Raw genomic sequence first — 17,009 nt, 5'->3', positions numbered from 1 at the left:
AAGCTGATGATGTGAGGTTTTATGTGTGAATAATGTGTGTATATTTTGATGCTTTGTTTATTTAAAGTCAAAGTGGAAATGAAAAAAAAATACAATTAGTAAATTTAACAGAGCAATGTTTAAGAACTAATTGTGTGCCTTTGGTGCACCGAGTTTGTGCACAAAAAGCAGAAGTAATAGTGAGGAGGTTTTTGTCACAGTGTAAATCACTGTGATACCCCGCTATCAGCAGAGCTGTCCCATGTTTGACAGTAATAGACTGCAGAGTCTCCCTCCTCCACACTCTTGATGATCAAACGATAATCTGTTGTTGACTGATGAGTGGATGTGAATTTTGGAGAAGAGAACCCAGAGCCATAATATGAAGAACTGTAGCTGCGATGAAACCTCAGCACATACTGAGGACTTCCTCCTGGAATCTGTTTATACCAATATGCAGGTGCATTAGTAACAGTCCCCAGGTTACAGTCCATGGTGGCTGTCTCTCCTTTCCTCACTGACACAACAGGAGGTTTCTGTGTCAGCACCGTCACACCACTCACACCTGCAAACATCAAGAAGACATGGAGTCAAGAGAAACACACTGACAATAACATATATGTGTGCAAAATAAGTCAAAATGTTTACATGTTAGAGCAGTGATGAGAGCACAGAGAGTCACCAGCATGATGTCGACTTGAACTAAGAACTGATTTCGAGAAAAGTCGCTGGAGGAGCCATTTAATACAAGTCTCAGGAGGAGGAGCTGTGTCTCCTCCATTCTCCCTATTACATCATCGTAATATTGTTTTTCCTTTGTCTTCATTCATTTCTTTATTAGCATCATAGTGTATATATAAAGACTGAAACATATAAACAGAATAATTGGAAAAATATACCAAGGCCTCCAGAAACACAAAGGGAATAATACCTACATTAAAAAAAAAGAACTAGACATACAAATAACAAAGGAGAATTTATCTTCTATGTGGGTGACACACAAGCTCAACAGACTGGAGAGAAATTAGTTAGAAAAAATTGAATTTGTGTCTTTGTTACACCTTAAAAGCAATGTGAGTCACAGCAGCAGGAGGCAATGTGGTCACATGAATGACACCCACTCACAAAATCTTTGGACATGAAAGTTCAAACATTTTGGGACGATACATGTTTAACTCTAAGAAAGGAAATAGGTTCTAAAATTCCTGTAGATCCCATGATGCTCTATCTTGGAGTAATTAAAGGGTATATAAAGGATATCTGTATGAGAGGATGGGTTTCTTGCAAAGGTCTAAAGGAGACGCCTTTTCACAAAAGTGGAAGGAATGGATTGCATTCATGCGTCATGGTCCTGGGTCTTCTGCACAGTGTTTTGTGTTTTTCATTCAACTTCTGTTCTTGTTAGATATTACCGACTGGTTATATGTAATGGTTTTAATGTTCAATGCAAAACAACAAATGACAGCAGAAAGATGCAGAAAGGCTTAGTTTCATAACTGGACTTCATTTAGTGTTCTTTAACAGTAAGTAAGTTAGGTTTAGGCAAACATCGTACCGTGCTCAGCTGTCTCTGATTGATCAAATGATATGAACTGAAACATTTCCATTAAAAACAGCAGGTCCATTTTATTTTACAGGGAGCCTATTTGCCATTTACTTGAGTTACTAAGACCTGCAGGTGCATCCTGGAAACGAAGAAAAAGAAGCACAGAGAGGCGATGCTTCACTAACCGAGAGTGAAGATACATTTGCAAATCTACAACCAACATTTTAAACCAGTAACACTTGCCTTCTCTCTTACTCTTATGAAGAAATATTAAATGATGCTCTCTAGTGGTCAAATGTTACTTAGTCTGTATGTCAGAATATACTTGTGTTTTAACTATGGGAGCAAGAAAATTGAAAATTTTGTGCTTTTGAGTGTTGTTTTCCTCGGTGTGCCCCTCTCTAAAATGTAACAGTTCATTTCAATCACCTTAAATTTATGTTGGTGCAAAACAGTGGCACAATTTCCCATTTATTCACAAGAAAACACATTTTTAAATCAATGCTTTTATTAATTTAATGCAAAACATGAATTCTTGAAAATACTTGTCAAAAACCAGCAAATGAATACATGACTTAAACCTTTTGCATTATTCTGATTTCTAACATGTAAAGACTGTAATGAGCAAACAGCACAAGCAGTAAAGAAGCAGATTTTAAATGCACATTCTGGTCCTCGACTACTCAGTGGGACATTCTGACTTCTTGATGGTTTTCTCTGAAGTCTGTGAGCCCAAAGACACTTTACATGTATAAACCTTATCCATGTTCCAGTCTGATGTCTGGATGGTCAGAGAGCTGCTGATTTGGTAAGTCTGGTCTGATCTCTGAACAGCAGTGCTGGTAGAGATCCCACTGCTCACTGGACTCCCACCAGCCAACCAGCTCACATCTGCAAAAGACACAGACTGACTGGACAGACAGACCACAGAAGCTGTGTCGGACTGGAGCTCAGCACTGGACGGAGGGAAGACTGTCAGGACAGGAGGAGAGAGGCTGGAGCCTGAAAATACATGAAGGACAAACAAAAAAAGAGAAATGAAAGGAAAGAAGGAAATTGGACATGAAGTCATAAAACCAGAAGAAATCAAGAAGACTCAATATGGAATAAATATAACATTTGTTATGAAGTTAGAAGAAAACAAAACTAATGTATAAAATATGGACTAAAATATATGGAAAACAAAAACAAAACTATTGTACAATACAAAATATATAGATCCAACATATTGTTTGAATTTCTTTTTATATTTTTACAAAATAAAATATGATTAGTTACTGTTTAACTTTCCATATAAGATATCTTTGATTTAATTCTACAGGTTTCTGCATAACATGTCAGCTAATGTGGGTAATTTTCTTTCACGTCAAAGAAAAGTGTACGGCCAGGCTCTAATCACTTCAAAGTCATTTTGAACTTCAGTAACAGTGTTAACAACTATTGAAGAAAGAGAAAACGGGCCTATGTATGTTTTTGAAATACCAACCTAAACATAAATTAAAAGCAATAAGAACAGAAAAACAACATATTTCACACCATTTTCATAGAACTGGTTTGACCCCATTTCACATTTTTTAAACACGTCATTCATGTCTCCTGTATATGAGACAACCTGAAACTATTTCAGATTGTACAAAATTGTAAAAAATTATGCTGAACAAGAAACATATTGAATTAAGTAGTCATCAGCAGATTTGTGCAAAATCTCTCTTGTTTTATGATCATTTAAAAAGCACTTACTTGTCACAATCAGCTTGGTGCCTTGTCCGAATACCACAGTGATTCAGTTTGTATACATGGCTGTACAAAAACCTCCTGACTGTCACTGATGAGGGGAGAGGAACTGAAACATCCTGCAGAGACCAACTTTCACTGTCAACATCTCATTCACTTCATCTGTTTGTATTTTATAACTGTGTCTCTCTCTTTGTAGTTTATTCCTTCATGTCACTTGTTTGTGCAAGATTTAATAAAGTCCTCATTATTGGTCAGAATTAATCAAAACTGTACTGTCTCTCAATAAGATTTTGGCCACAGTCTGCTTCTCTATGAACCAGCTTTCTTGGGAGAGTCTTCCAATGTCTAACAGGAACTCATTGCAGAGTCTCCTGTCTCTGCATGATTGATAATAGACTTGAAATCAGTGTTTGGTCAGGATTTAGATATTAATCTGACTGAGGAGAATCCTGCTGAAATTGCGGGTGAGCTGTAAGAATGATGAAATCTCAGAACTTAGGAGAAGAACCTGTTTGTACCAGCCGACATAAAAGCCTTCAGCTTTCAGCATTTGAGCAGAACCTTTTGTCTGGAAGAAATTGTTAGGAGGTTGGTTACTTGGGTCAACACTTTTGCTGAATCCCCACCTCTCAGAAAATAAAAACAGATTAAATAATTTTATTTAATGTTTTTTGTCTTGTACAGGCTATAAAATGAAGTAGACATGTTCTAACATGTAGGATCCACCATGTTAGAGCAGATAAAAGAGAGCAAATGGTCGCATAGTGTTTGACAACCATGTCTTACAAAGAAATCAAAAGTTGTCCTAACATTTCTTCATTTCCATTTTTATAAATGTGTTTCTGATTAATCCAAATTAAGTTTCTTTAAATTTTCTCAATCTAGAACTCTAATCAGAGTTTAGTGTAGCCTTAATTTTAATAGCTGCATCTTATTAACGTTCTTATTAAGTATTAAGTGTTAGACAAAGTGTAACAGTGATCAAATTTGAGTAATCTAAATACTATTACATTTACTCTAGCTATTTTTAATAATGAAGGTTTAAAATAATTTTTTAAAAATTAGATAGCCGTTGTTTAATAACGGGTTATTTGAAGGTTATATGTTACCTAGAGTTTTCTTGATGAGACGGTCTTCAAGTAAAAGATTCAAAGAAAGCAAAGACAATGCTGAGGAATTTTTTTCCCACAATGTAAATAACTGATATGGAATCATCAGCAGAGTCATCCCATGTCTGACATTAATGCACTGCTCCTGTTTCTGTCCGCTTGATATTTTAGTGATAATCAATAATTCATGAGGATGTAGAGTTGAATCTGTGTGAGCTCTCAGAATAGTGAAATCTTAAAGCATACAGAGGAAGCCCTCCAGGAACTTGTTTGTAGCAGCTAACAGAATTCCTATCATCTCTCTCATTGTTGCAGTTGACAACAGCTTGTTGACCTGAAGAAACTGTGTGGACAGCAGCCGTCTGGGTCAACGCTATCACTGCATCAACATCTGCCAGTCACTTTCTTAATTCCTCATCCTCTTCTGTAGAGCTAGCTAGATTCTGTAGTACCTGAAGACACCTGCACTCCTTCCAGCCTACTTTGACTCTCGAGCATAAATGCTATAAATGAACCAAATGCAACAATTCTGTTTTGAAAAAGTTAGGAGTAGAAAGTAGATATATTTGTGTTAAAAAGTACAGCTCTGGGGATAGAGGTTCGAAAGCCAAGTAAGCTGCCATAATGACTTTGACAAATGCTGCATCTCGTCTTCTGACCCGAACCAATAGACATGAACACATTTCTCCGGTGCTTGCCTATCTTCACCGGCTCGCTGTTCACTTCAAACTTGATTTTAAAATTTTATTGTTGACTTACAAAGCCCTGAATTGACAGGCTCCGGGGTATTTGTCTGACCTCTTACAGCCTTGTGTGCCCTCTAGATCTTGTCGATCAAGTGATCTTTTGCTTTTAACCATACCAAGGTCGAGGTTGGTTCACAGAGGTGATCAAGCGTTTGGGGTTGTAACACCTAAACTGTGATATAATCTACACAGTTTTGGCGTGTAGATTATATCTACACCCCTGGTTTTAGATGCGTCCATGATCCAATACAGCTGATTCAAATTGCTAAATGACCTCCTCAGCATGTCTTGAAGTTCTCCAGAGGGCTGGTAATGAACTAATCATTTGATTCTAGTGTGTTGACCCAGGGTGATATCTAAAACCTGCAGGACACTGGCCCTCGAGGCCTGGAGTTGCCTACCCTTGATCTACCCTTACACATCAGACAGGCTCCTGCTGTCAATCCTTTTAAATCTCATCTTAAAACACTTTTGTATTTATTGGCTTTTAATACATTAAGAGAGATATTTGACATTTGTTTGGTATTAATAATAAAGTAATATTATAGGTTATTTGGTACTAATTGTTTTGTATTTTTATACAGCACTTTGGTCAACATTGCTGTTGTAATTAAATGTGCTATATGAATTAAAAAAAAAAAAAAGAAACTAATGTTTAGACCATCTAACATAATTCAACCTTTTCTCTGTGTTGCAGCTGAGAACACCTTCTTTACCTAGAGTGGACAGCAGGTATCTGAATAAACACTAACACTGCATCAGCATCTGCCAGCAAACACATAAAGAACATGTGTGAAATGTGTTTCTCCAAAAAGATGGGCTATGAAACAGATGAGAAGAACATCTTACACTTTAGAGAAGTGATGAGAGAGCAGACAATCCCCAGCATGTTGTCAGTGTGTAAACATCCTTTACTATTCAGCTGAGGTGTGAAAAGAATTGTAGTGAGCAATTAAATTTGATCTGTTGCTTGCTTGCAACAGATCAAATTTAATTTTGCTGCATTTTCACTTCATATGAAACATTGTGCAACTTTAACAGTATCTATTTAGGTTGATTAATGTGATTTACTGCAGCTAGAATGTTACAGTTATCAGAATTTTATCACATTGCTGTTATTTAAAAACACGTACATCATTGTGTACATATATGTGACAACTTGTGTTGTTGGTGGTCGTCATATTCTTTGATATTTTATATACTTTCAGTGATGATTGCTTAAATGTATCAAAAAGAGTAATTCTGTGTTTATAAAAACACACTCTAGAGTTGGTGGGTTTTCATTGATGAACATTAAAATAAATAAAAAATAACAATAAACACACTATTTGAAGGTGGTGGGTTTACACTGAGTTTGTTGAATGGGTGTTTTGTCAGCATGTGAAAAAAAGAGCATCAAAAAGCAGAAGTAACAGTGAAGTGGTTTTTGTCACAGTGTAAATCAGTGTGATACGTACTCTCTCACAGAGCCGTCCCATGTCTGACAGTAATACACTGCAGAGTCTCCCTCCTCCACATTGCTGATGATCAAACGATAATCTGATGTTGACTGATGAGTGGATGTGAATTTTGGTGCGGAGAACCCAGAACCATAGGTTGGACCACTATTGCTATAATAAAAATAGAGCACATACTGAGGAACTCCTCCTGGAATCTGTTTATACCAACGAGCAGCATCTGTAACAGTCCCCAGGTTACAGTCCATGGTGGCTGTCTCTCCTTTCCTCGCTGATAAAACAGGAGGTTTCTGTGTCAGCACCGTCACAGCACTCACACCTGCAAACAACAAGAAGACATGAAGTCAAGACAAACACACTGACATATGAATCCAACAAATAACCACTAATCTGAAGCATAAATAAGATTCCATACTTGCTAGAACAGTGATGAGAGCACAGAGAGTCACCAGCATGTTGTCAGTGTGCGCTCAGAATGGACTTGTAACCTGGAAAGAAATTTCAACGCTTCTTAAGGATGAGGAGATGAGGTGTAAACCATTTAATATAACACGGAATCTCGAAGAGGCCGATAGGAGGAGGAGCTTTAGTTTGTGCTCCTCCTCCTGCATAGTTTGTGATACTTTTAGGTAAATTATCTTCAGCGGAGGGTAATTCTGTTTTTGTTTTTATAATTATTGGTGATAATGATGTCTCCCTCCTCTCCCTTAAAATTGTGGTCCTGATGTTTATTGTAATAAATTTCTTCCTTCTCCAGTCCTTCAGATGCAGTATTGGTGCTATAAAGTGCTGTCTTATGTACACTGGCCTCAGGATAAATGTGTCAATGGAAAAAAACCTCCCCAAGCTCATCACATAGAAACTTAGAACACAGAAGTTATGATCCACTCCTCAGGTTGGAACATTGCAGGAAAACATGTATCACAGTTTTACAAGCACCACAAAAAGGACAGCTCTCCCCATGGTCCCTTTGAGTTTAGCTGGGTGAAAAAAGATATTTATAGGTAAATAGATGAATAGCTTTCAGCTATAATACTAGGACTGACTGAGTTATGTTAGCTAAAACATTTTAGGTGTAGACAACTGTAATCATTTTTGTATTTCAACGTTTTGTGTCACACTGAATGACTGAAAATATTAAATCTTAAGATTTCACAAAAGCTGTAGTGTCACTCATTCAAGTTTTTTGTTTGTTTGTTTGTTTTGTCACAGTCCTCCCATTTAATCCCAACGCAACAATTGTTGCCGGTGGGATTAAATGTGTTAATAATGTCACTCAGTGTTTGAGAGTACACTGCAGAGTTTCCTGCTTAATCAGTGTCTGATGATGTAATGTTGAATCGGTCTGAGGAGAATCCTGTTCCAAAGTAAAGTGAATTGTCCTCATGGAAAGATTCTCTACATACTGACTGAGGAGAATCCAGAGCCAAAGTCTGGAGAACGCCAGTCATGATGAAAACTCGGTACAAAAAGCTTTTTGATCTGGGGAACAAAAATATTGTCAATTTGAGATGTTAACACCCATCTCTTTCTAGCTGAAATGTGAACAGGACTTGATTGAGAAGCGAAGAGATACTGAAATTTATGACAACATGAGGTAGAACAAGTCTCAGCAAATTCATTAGAACAGTTTACGTTTAAATGCAAATGTGTTTGAGGTCTTCACTCACCCCCATTCTGTTAATGTCGGGGCTGGGGGGCTGGGAGGAGGTGCTGGCCGTTAGATTGGGTTCTGGGATGTGGGGCCTCCCTGCTACTGCAGACAAGGAGGCGGTCTGCTTGCCTCTACCCCACAGAGAAGGGTTACATCTCCTGGGTCTAGGTACGGTTTGCCCCTCTGGGGGCAGGGGTACCTGGACCTGGGATATAGAGTATGTTTGGGGAGTGTGAATGTGTGTACAGTGTCTATTTGTGTCTGTCTCCACGTCAGGTGAGTGCTGAGTATTTATTTGTGTATATGGGGGTGGGAATGCACGTTTGTGTCTGCGTGCGCCTGTTCGACTCTACCTCTCTAGGAACATCTCAGGCTCTCCGAGGTATGGAGGCCTATCTCCCCTCACCACACTCCCTGCCAGTGGCTGATGTCCTCAAACGTTGGTGTGTTGGTGGTTCTTGGTGTCTGGGGCTGGGCGCTCATGTATGTACCGACTCACTCCTGGTGGACGATTGGTGGGGCCTGGCGCCTGTGGTCCGGCTGGGCCCCTTCCGGGGGTGGGGTGCCCTCAGGCCTCTGGCCTCTAGGCCTGAGGCTCGGTCCTCTCTGGCACAGTTGGCTTTGGTGGTCCTCCTTGGGTCCTCGTACTGTGGGGCTTCTGGACGTCTGGGGCCTGGATCTCCTCCATACGTGCTTCATGCCCTGGGGGACAGGTCTATGGCTCCCCACACTCCTTAGCAGATCGTTACATGGAGAAACCTTTTGAATACAAGCGTGCTGATCCACACAGGTGTGCACACAGGTGTACACACGGGTGTTCATAGACACAAACTACATCTTTCTTGGCTGCTACCTTAAAGCACATTGTGCGCTGTTGATCTTGCGTGCTGCACAATAACATGTAATACTTAGTATGTACTGTTATCTACTGTTAGCTAGTTTATTGTGATGGTGTTGTATTTATTATGTTGCTCTTTTTTTGGTTGTTTTCTTTTCTGTTTTTTTTTTTTTATCTCCATACAGGTGATCCAGGTGTTTTGTTTGTTTTTCTTTTTTTTCCTTCCCCCCTTTCTCACCATCTCTTCTCCCCTCTATCTTTCTTTGTCTCCCTCTCTTTCTTTCATTCTTTCTCCCTGTCCTATCCCCCAGTCATGTCTGTCCCGTCTGTAACAACCGAAAATAAAATAAAATAAATACATAATTATAATAAAAGTCAATCAAATGGACCAATATGGCAAGGCCATGATGATCCAATTGGTAAAGTGAATCCGCTTGGCATCTTTCTTGGCCTTCAGACAACAATTCTGATGGCTAAAGATCCAAACAGGACAGGGAAAAATAAATAAATACATAAATACAAATGTCCTTATCCTCAAACATCACACATTTCTTATATTTATTGCTGCTGGATGTATGTTTATTACTTTTAGATAATTTTTAGTTATATACAGTAAGAATAAGATGATTCATATTTTTAAGATTTTTTTTTCAATTAAAAGAACAAATAACACAGTATTCGAAAGTGGTGGAGTGTCAGTGTGTCTTTGTTGGAGGAGTCTTTTATCAGGATGTGAAAGAGCATCAAAAAGCAGAAGTATCTGTGAGGAGGTTTTTGTCACAGTGTGAATCACTGTGATACCCCACTGCTAGCAGAGCCGTCCCATGTCTGACAGTAATAGACTGCAGAGTCTCCCTCCTCCACATTCTTGATAATCAAACGATAATCTGATGTTGACTGATGAGTGGATGTGAATTTTGGAGAGGAGAACCCCGAGCCATATGTTGGTGAACTCCAGCCATGATACATGCTCAGCACAAACTGAGGAGCTCCTCCTGAAATCTGTTTATGCCAGGCAGCAACTTTATTTGTAACAGTCCCCAGGTTACAGTCCATGGTGGCTGTCTCTCCTTTCCTCACTGATAAAACAGGTTTCTGTGTCACCACCGTCACACCGCTCACACCTGCAAACAACAAGAAGACATGGAGTCAAGAGAAACACACTGACATTTAAATCTAACATGAGATCCATTCTTCTTCGTATATTGTAGACTCTTTACATGTTAGAGCAGTGATGAGAGCACAGAGAGTCACCAGCATGTTGTCAGTGTGGGCTAAGAACTGAGTGGAGAGATGATGGTGGAAGAGCTATTTAATACAACTAACAGGAGGAGGAGCATTGGGGTTTTTTTCTTTTCCCCGTTTTATTGATATTATTATTATTGTTGTTATTATTATTATTAATATTATTATTATTAAGTTTAGAATGCTGTGAAAATTATTTTCACAGCAGGTTATTCTCTGGCACCTCAACATTTGTAGTGACTTTGCACAACAGTGGGATCGTCTAATTAAATAACTAAATATCTGTAAATAAGATGGGCCTGTTCACAAATGTGATGTATGAAAACAGTTGGGTTTTTTTTAAACAGAAACAGTTTGCAGCTTGGAATTCCCACACTTTGAAAAGACATTAAGATTTAAAAGTTAAAATAAACTGTAAAAATAAAACTGATAAATATGTCAAAATTTTTTCACAGCATTTAAATTACATCATGTCAGCTGAAGGAGATGCTATCTTTTTGTAAGTGACATTGTTACCAACAATCAATTTAATCAAAATTTAAAAATTACTAAATAAAAAGTAATAAATAAATTAAAAAAAACAATTGTGATTGGTTTTATTTATATTTGGTTATTTTAAATTAGATTGCAAATTTCCTCAACAAGTGATATTAAGTTTAAATTTCAGCTTCAGCGCTCTGTATGCCTGCTCTCTGTACGTGAACATTTTGGGGACAGATTTCATTTGGTGCCATGCTACAACAGCCAGAAGCTCTGCAAGTTTGATTCGGTGGGGGGCACTGGATGCCCTTCCTGATCCCACCCCAAAGGGATTAATGTGATGTCTTAAGCGGTTAATGGAAATTCACTTGTTACAGCAGCACAAGGTTCAGAAAACAACAGAAAATGAATATAGACTTTATTACTTTATTTAGACTTTCTTCACAATACATAAAGTTATGTTTGTCCAAAAATAAAACAGTTTGTGAATGACCAAATGACTGCAACTGAAACATTTTCAGTAAGCAGCAATTCACATCGTAGGATCAGTTTAGTTGACAGAAAGCTGAAAACATGAAGTTATGAATGAAAAACTAAGACCTGTAGTTGCATGCTGGGCAGGAAGAGAGGGAGGAGTTTAAAGGTGATGCTTCACTAAATGTGAAGATATTATTGAAGCTTACAACCAACATTTTAAACCAGTGAGACTTGGCCTCTCCTACTTAATAATGAAATCTAGTGTTCATAGCATGTATTTGAGAATATACTTATGTTTCAACTATGGGAAAAATACATTTTAAAAATGATGTTCTTATGAGCGGATTCTTTTGTAATGAGCAAACAGCAAGAGAAGTAAAGAAGCAGATTTTAAATGCACACTCTGGTCCTCAACTATTCAGTGGGACATTCTGACTTCTTAATGGTTTTCTCTGAAGTCTGTGAGCCCAAAGACACTTTACATGTATAAACCTTATCCATGTTCCAGTCTGATGTCTGGATGGTCAGAGAGCTGCTGATTTGGTAAGTCTGGTCTGGTCTCTGAACAGCAGTGCTGGTAGAGATCCCACTGCTCACTGAACTCCCACCAGCCAACCAGCTCACATCTGCAAAAGACACAGACTGACTGGACAGACAGACCAGAGAAGCTGTGTTGGACTGGAGCTCAGCACTGGACGGAGGGAAGACTGTCAGGACAGGAGGAGGGAGGCTGGAGCCTGAAAATACATGAAGGATGTTCAGAATCTCCTACCTCTGCCCACTTGCCCACAGATCGCATGAAGCGAGGTGTGGACCCATGCACAGACAACACAGGGAAACAGGAAACTTGGAAACAGAAGATGAGCCATTTATTTTGGGCTGAACACCAGAATATAAAATAAAGAGAAACCAGAATGCAAAAATAGCCTAAACTTGGAAAACTACTGAGACACAGTCAGAGAGTCGGATGAGGGACAAGGGACGACTGACACAATATATACACAAAAGTCTGATAAAGAAAATTGAAGCAAAGCAGGAACAAATTAAACATGACATCACAGCGAAAGCAAGGGGCCATCAAAATAAAACAGGACGTGGCACGAGTGTGATTAACCCCGTCTTTTCCCCCTGGATTCCCCGGAGCCCCTACCCCTGCACATTTGTACATAGCACTTGGTGTTTGTAAAGATAAAATAAGATTAAAATATTGTGTTGTTATATTTCTTGAAAGTATCTGGATTTAGATCAGCAAAAGAAAATCTACTGTTAACTTTATCATTTTATATTTAATTGTACTCTCATTTTCTCTCACGTTCTCTTGGTGGTTTCTGAGCACTAGTAATAACCATTTAGAAAATAGGATTAGGTCATTCTGAACAACATTCAAGTGAGGTTAACAGAAATGCATCTAGAAGAGAAGAGATATGAAAGCTCCTGAAGACACTGGGTATAGAGAAAATCACAGGGAAGAGTTTCAACAAAAAAAGCTTACATTCACAGGTCAGATATTTCAAATATTGATTATTAGATTAGAAAAAGCCTCATGAATGTGTTTCTGATTAATACACACTAAATTTAGAAGACGATTATCTCACTATGATCTATAGTCACTATAACATTGTTTTTGATTAGCTGCATATTAATGAGACACTCTTTTGTCACAGCTGCTCTTCCAAATTTCCTTTTCAAGCATGTTTCAAGGTTGTTCTACTGGACTGAGATCTGGTTACTGCAGTCATTCGAGTTCAGTGTTTTTCAGTCTTCTGTTGTTTAATGTTGGTGAAACAGTGTAAATTATAGCCCCAGTTTCCTGTTCCTAGCTGACAGGTGTAGTCTTCTGTTCCTGTAGCCCATCAGCTTCAAGGTCAGATGTGTTGTGCTTTCAAAGATACTCTTCTGCATAGCTTGCTTGTATTGAGTGGTTATTTGAGTTTCTTTTACATTTCTATCAGCTCAAACTAATATGGTCAGTCTTCTCTGACCTCAGCAAAGAACTGCTGTTCACTGGATGTTTTCTCATTTCAGTCCATTCCCCATAAACCCTAGAGGTGGTTGAGCAGGAAAGTCCCAGTACATATATATATATATATATATCTAAAATACTCACACCAGCTTATCAGACATGAATAATCATGCCACGTTCAGTCATCATTCTTCCTTATTCTGATCCTCAGTTTGAACTCCAGCAGGCTGTCTTGATAATGCCTGCATGACTAAATGCTTTGAGATGCTGCTGATGTGAAATGCCGGTTATTTGGATTAGAGTGACAAGCAGTGGAACAGGCTTAGCTAATAAAGTGGTTGCTGAATGTTTGCACTTTACTCGACTATAAAGTAGTTGGTGCTATATTCTCAGATTGTATATAGTTTGAATTAAGCAATAAAAAAGGAGCAATCCAGTATTTAATAACACACTATTTGAAGGTTGTGGGTTACACTGAGATGTCCTGATTAATCTGTAATCTGAATGTGAAAGAGTCTAAAAACCCTTTGTTAAACAAATTGGCGAAGAGGATTTTTGTAATCTCATTTTTGTTTTACTCTTGCTTGAAATCTGATTCAGAATTAGTATGTTGGGAATGTTTTTGATCAAACACATGCATGTGTATATGCATATGTATATATCTGTATATTCTTGTGCTTTGTTTTTAAGTAAAAGTGGAAATTTAAAAAAAAAGATTAAAAATAACAGAGCATGTTTAAAATGAATTATGTGCCTTTGGTTCACTAAGTTGGTGTCCAAAAACAGAAGTAAAAGTGAGGAAGTTTTTATCACAGTGTAAATCACTATGATACCTCCTCTTTAGCAGAGCTGTCCCATGTGTGACAGTAATAGTCTGCAGAGTCTCTCTCCTCTACATTGCTGCACCAGCCAGCAAGTACTATGAGGGTCATGTTTTTTTTACTTTTCAAGTGCTTTCAACACCATCAGGCCGATCCTCCTGGGATATAAGCTGACAGCGATACATGTGGATGCTTTTCTGGTGTCCTGGATTGTTGATTACCTGACAGAAAGACCACAATATGTGCGTCTTCCACAGTGTGTGTCTGACAAGGTAATCAGCAACACAGGGGCACCACAAGGGACTGTCCTCTCCCCCTTCCTCTTCACCCTCTACACCACAGACTTCAGCCACTGCACAGAGACCTGCCATCTTCAGAAGTTTTCTGATGACTCTGCAGTGGTTGGATGCATCAGCAGAGACAATGAGTCAGGGTACCGGGCTGTGGTCGACTCATTTGTCAAGTGGTGTGAACAGAATCATCTGCAGCTCAACGTGGCAAAGACCAAGGAATTGGTTGTGGACTTGAGGAAGACCAGGAAACACTTGACCCCTGTTTCAATTCAGCTGATAAACTGGACTGGGCTAAAAACACCACAGCACTTTACAGGAAGGGCCAGAGTCGACTCTATTTTCTGAGGCAGCTGAGGTCCTTCAACATCTGTCGGACAATGCTCAGGATTTTCTACAAGTCTGTTGTGGCCAGTGCTATCCTCTACACTGTTGCATGCTGGGGCAGCAGGTGGATGGTTGCTGATGATAACAGACTCAATAAACTGATCTGCAAGGCCAGCAGTGTTGTGGGGATGAAGCTGGACTCTCTTAGGGTGGTGATGGAGAGACGAATGTTGTCCAAGATCACGACAATATTGGATAATTCCTCCCATCCACTCCATGACATGCTGGCTAGCCACAGGAGCACATTCAGTGAGAGACTGACATTACCAAAAAGCACCACTGAACGACACAGGAAATCACTCCTGCCTGTGGCCATCTCCCTGTACAACTCATCCACCTAACACACTGTACACTGCAATAGCTACACCCTTTTTGGACATGCTCTTCTTTCTTATTCAGATATTTATTAGTAAGTGACTTATATATATGTATATATTGTATATATTGTGCTATTTCTTATTTCTTGTATTGTCTGTTTTTGTTACTGTTTGTACTGGAGCACTGTAACCAACACAATTTCCCCCTAGGGATCAATAAAGTATTCTGATTCTGATTCAGAATCCAGAGCCATAGTCTGGAGAACTCCAGTCATGACGAAAACTCAGCACATACTGAGGAACTCCTCCTGGAATCTGTTTATACTAACGACCAGCATTACCAGTAACAGTCCCCAGGTTACAGTCCATGGTGGCTGTCTCTCCTTTCCTCACTGATAAAACAGGAGGTTTCTGTGTCACCACCGTCACACCACTCACACCTGCAAACAACAAGAAGACATGGAGTCAAGATAATACAGATGAATATAACATGGGGTCTAAGCTATACTGTAACTCAGACTCTTTACATGTTAGAGCAGTGATGAGAGCACAGAGAGTCACCAGCATGTTGTTCATTTGAGCAAAGAATTGAGAAGTGAAAGATTTGGAAGAGCTATTTAACACAACTAATGGGAGGAGGAGCTGTTGGTATTTCTTTGTATTTCATTGGTTACTTTCCTTTCTTCTTAATCATCCATCATTTTTGATTGTTTATATATACTTTTTTCACTACTACTACGACTACTACTACTATTATTATTATTTTAAACAAAAAGTGAGTAGTTTTCTGCTACCATTCAAGGGAGCTGGACTGACCAAATTATATTACCTAAAACATTTTAGGTGTAAACTGTCACATTCATTTCGGTATGTCTGTGTTTTATTCCACACTGGGTGTTTGGGAATGTAATATGTTCAGATTCCACAAAAGCTGTGGTGTCACTTAGTTTGTTTGTTTTTCTTTTTATGTCCTCCCTAATGTCTCTCCATGTTTCACAGTAACACATTGCTGAGTGTCCTGCTTTTAACTGTTAATTAACTTCTGCTTGTCACCACTGAAAAACTGTGTGCATACTAAAGAGCTCCATCAGAGATTCTTCTCTAATCTCTTAATTTTGCAGCTAGCAAAAAAAAAAAAAAAAACTATTTGAAGGTGGTGGGATTACACTGAGTTTGTTGGGTGTGTCTTTTATAAAAAGACCATCAAAAAGCAGAAGTATCTGTGAGGAGGTTTTTGTCACACTGTAAATCACTGTGATACTATGTGCTCATTAACAGAGGTGTCCCATGTCTGACAGTAATAGACTGCAGAGTCTCCCTCCTCCACATTGCTGATGATCAAACGATAATCTGATGTTGACTGATGAGTGGATGTGAATTTTGGAGAGGAGAACCCAGAGCCATATCTTGGAGAACTCCGGCTATGATAAAAATACAGCACAAACTGAGGAACTCCTCCTGGAATCTGTTTATACCAACGAGCACCACTGTCAGTAACAGTCCCCAGGTTACAGTCCATCGTGGCTGTCTCTCCTTTCCTCACTGATAAAACAGGAGGTTTCTGTGTCACCACTGTAACACCACTCACACCTGCAAACAACATGAAGACACAGAGTCAAGAGAAACACACGGACATTAGTATATATGTGTGGTATATAAGTCAAAGTCTTTACATGTTAGAGCAGTGATGAGAGCACAGAGAGTTGCCAGCATGATGTCGATGTGAACTAAGAACTGAAGAAAAGGTGCTGGAGGAGCCATTTAATACAACTAACAGGAGGAGGAGCTGTGTCTCCTCCTTTCACCCTGTTACATCATCACAATATTTATTTCCTTTTTTCTTCATTTATTTTTTATTAACAACATGATGTATATATTTCAATTGAAACATTCAAAAAGAAAAATGGGAAAAGTATACCAAGGCCTCCAGAAGCACAAAGGGAATAATACTGATATTAAAACA

General features: G+C 38.8%; 1 protein-coding gene, 1 pseudogene and 1 gene segment (V, D, J or C); all 3 read right to left on the bottom strand.

Moving 5' to 3' along the window:
* Window positions 1-56: 56 nt before the first annotated feature.
* LOC113020660 (immunoglobulin lambda variable 3-21-like) lies at window positions 57-695 on the bottom strand. The segment is given in 2 exon segments: window positions 57-544; window positions 628-695. Coding segments are annotated over 2 exon segments (378 nt in total).
* Window positions 696-2,015: 1,320 nt separating this feature from the next.
* Window positions 2,016-10,339, bottom strand: LOC113020659 (immunoglobulin lambda-1 light chain-like). Of its 3 annotated transcripts, none has more exons than XM_026164825.1 (4): window positions 10,287-10,339; window positions 9,868-10,190; window positions 3,266-3,299; window positions 2,016-2,527 (listed from the first exon to the last, which is right to left on the bottom strand). In XM_026164825.1, the coding sequence occupies exons 1-4, from the start codon at window positions 10,324-10,326 to the stop codon at window positions 2,205-2,207; spliced, it is 720 nt and encodes a 239-aa protein (XP_026020610.1). In that variant the 5' UTR covers window positions 10,327-10,339; the 3' UTR covers window positions 2,016-2,204. The 3 variants fall into 3 exon arrangements, with proteins under 3 accessions (XP_026020610.1, XP_026020611.1, XP_026020612.1); XM_026164826.1 differs by lacking the exon at window positions 9,868-10,190 and adding an exon at window positions 6,571-6,893 and having other exon boundaries at window positions 10,287-10,333; XM_026164827.1 differs by lacking the exons at window positions 9,868-10,190; window positions 10,287-10,339 and adding exons at window positions 6,571-6,893; window positions 6,990-7,074.
* Window positions 10,340-11,682: 1,343 nt separating this feature from the next.
* On the bottom strand, window positions 11,683-16,790 carry LOC113020664 (immunoglobulin lambda-1 light chain-like; annotated as a pseudogene).
* Between the last annotated feature and the right edge of the window lie 219 nt (window positions 16,791-17,009).

This window comes from Astatotilapia calliptera, chromosome 4 (genome assembly GCF_900246225.1).
Source record: "Astatotilapia calliptera chromosome 4, fAstCal1.2, whole genome shotgun sequence".
In the NCBI taxonomy this organism is placed as follows: domain Eukaryota; kingdom Metazoa; phylum Chordata; class Actinopteri; order Cichliformes; family Cichlidae; genus Astatotilapia; species Astatotilapia calliptera.
The sequence above is the reverse complement of the archived record's forward strand: the minus strand, read 5'-3'. Positions and strand labels throughout refer to the sequence as shown.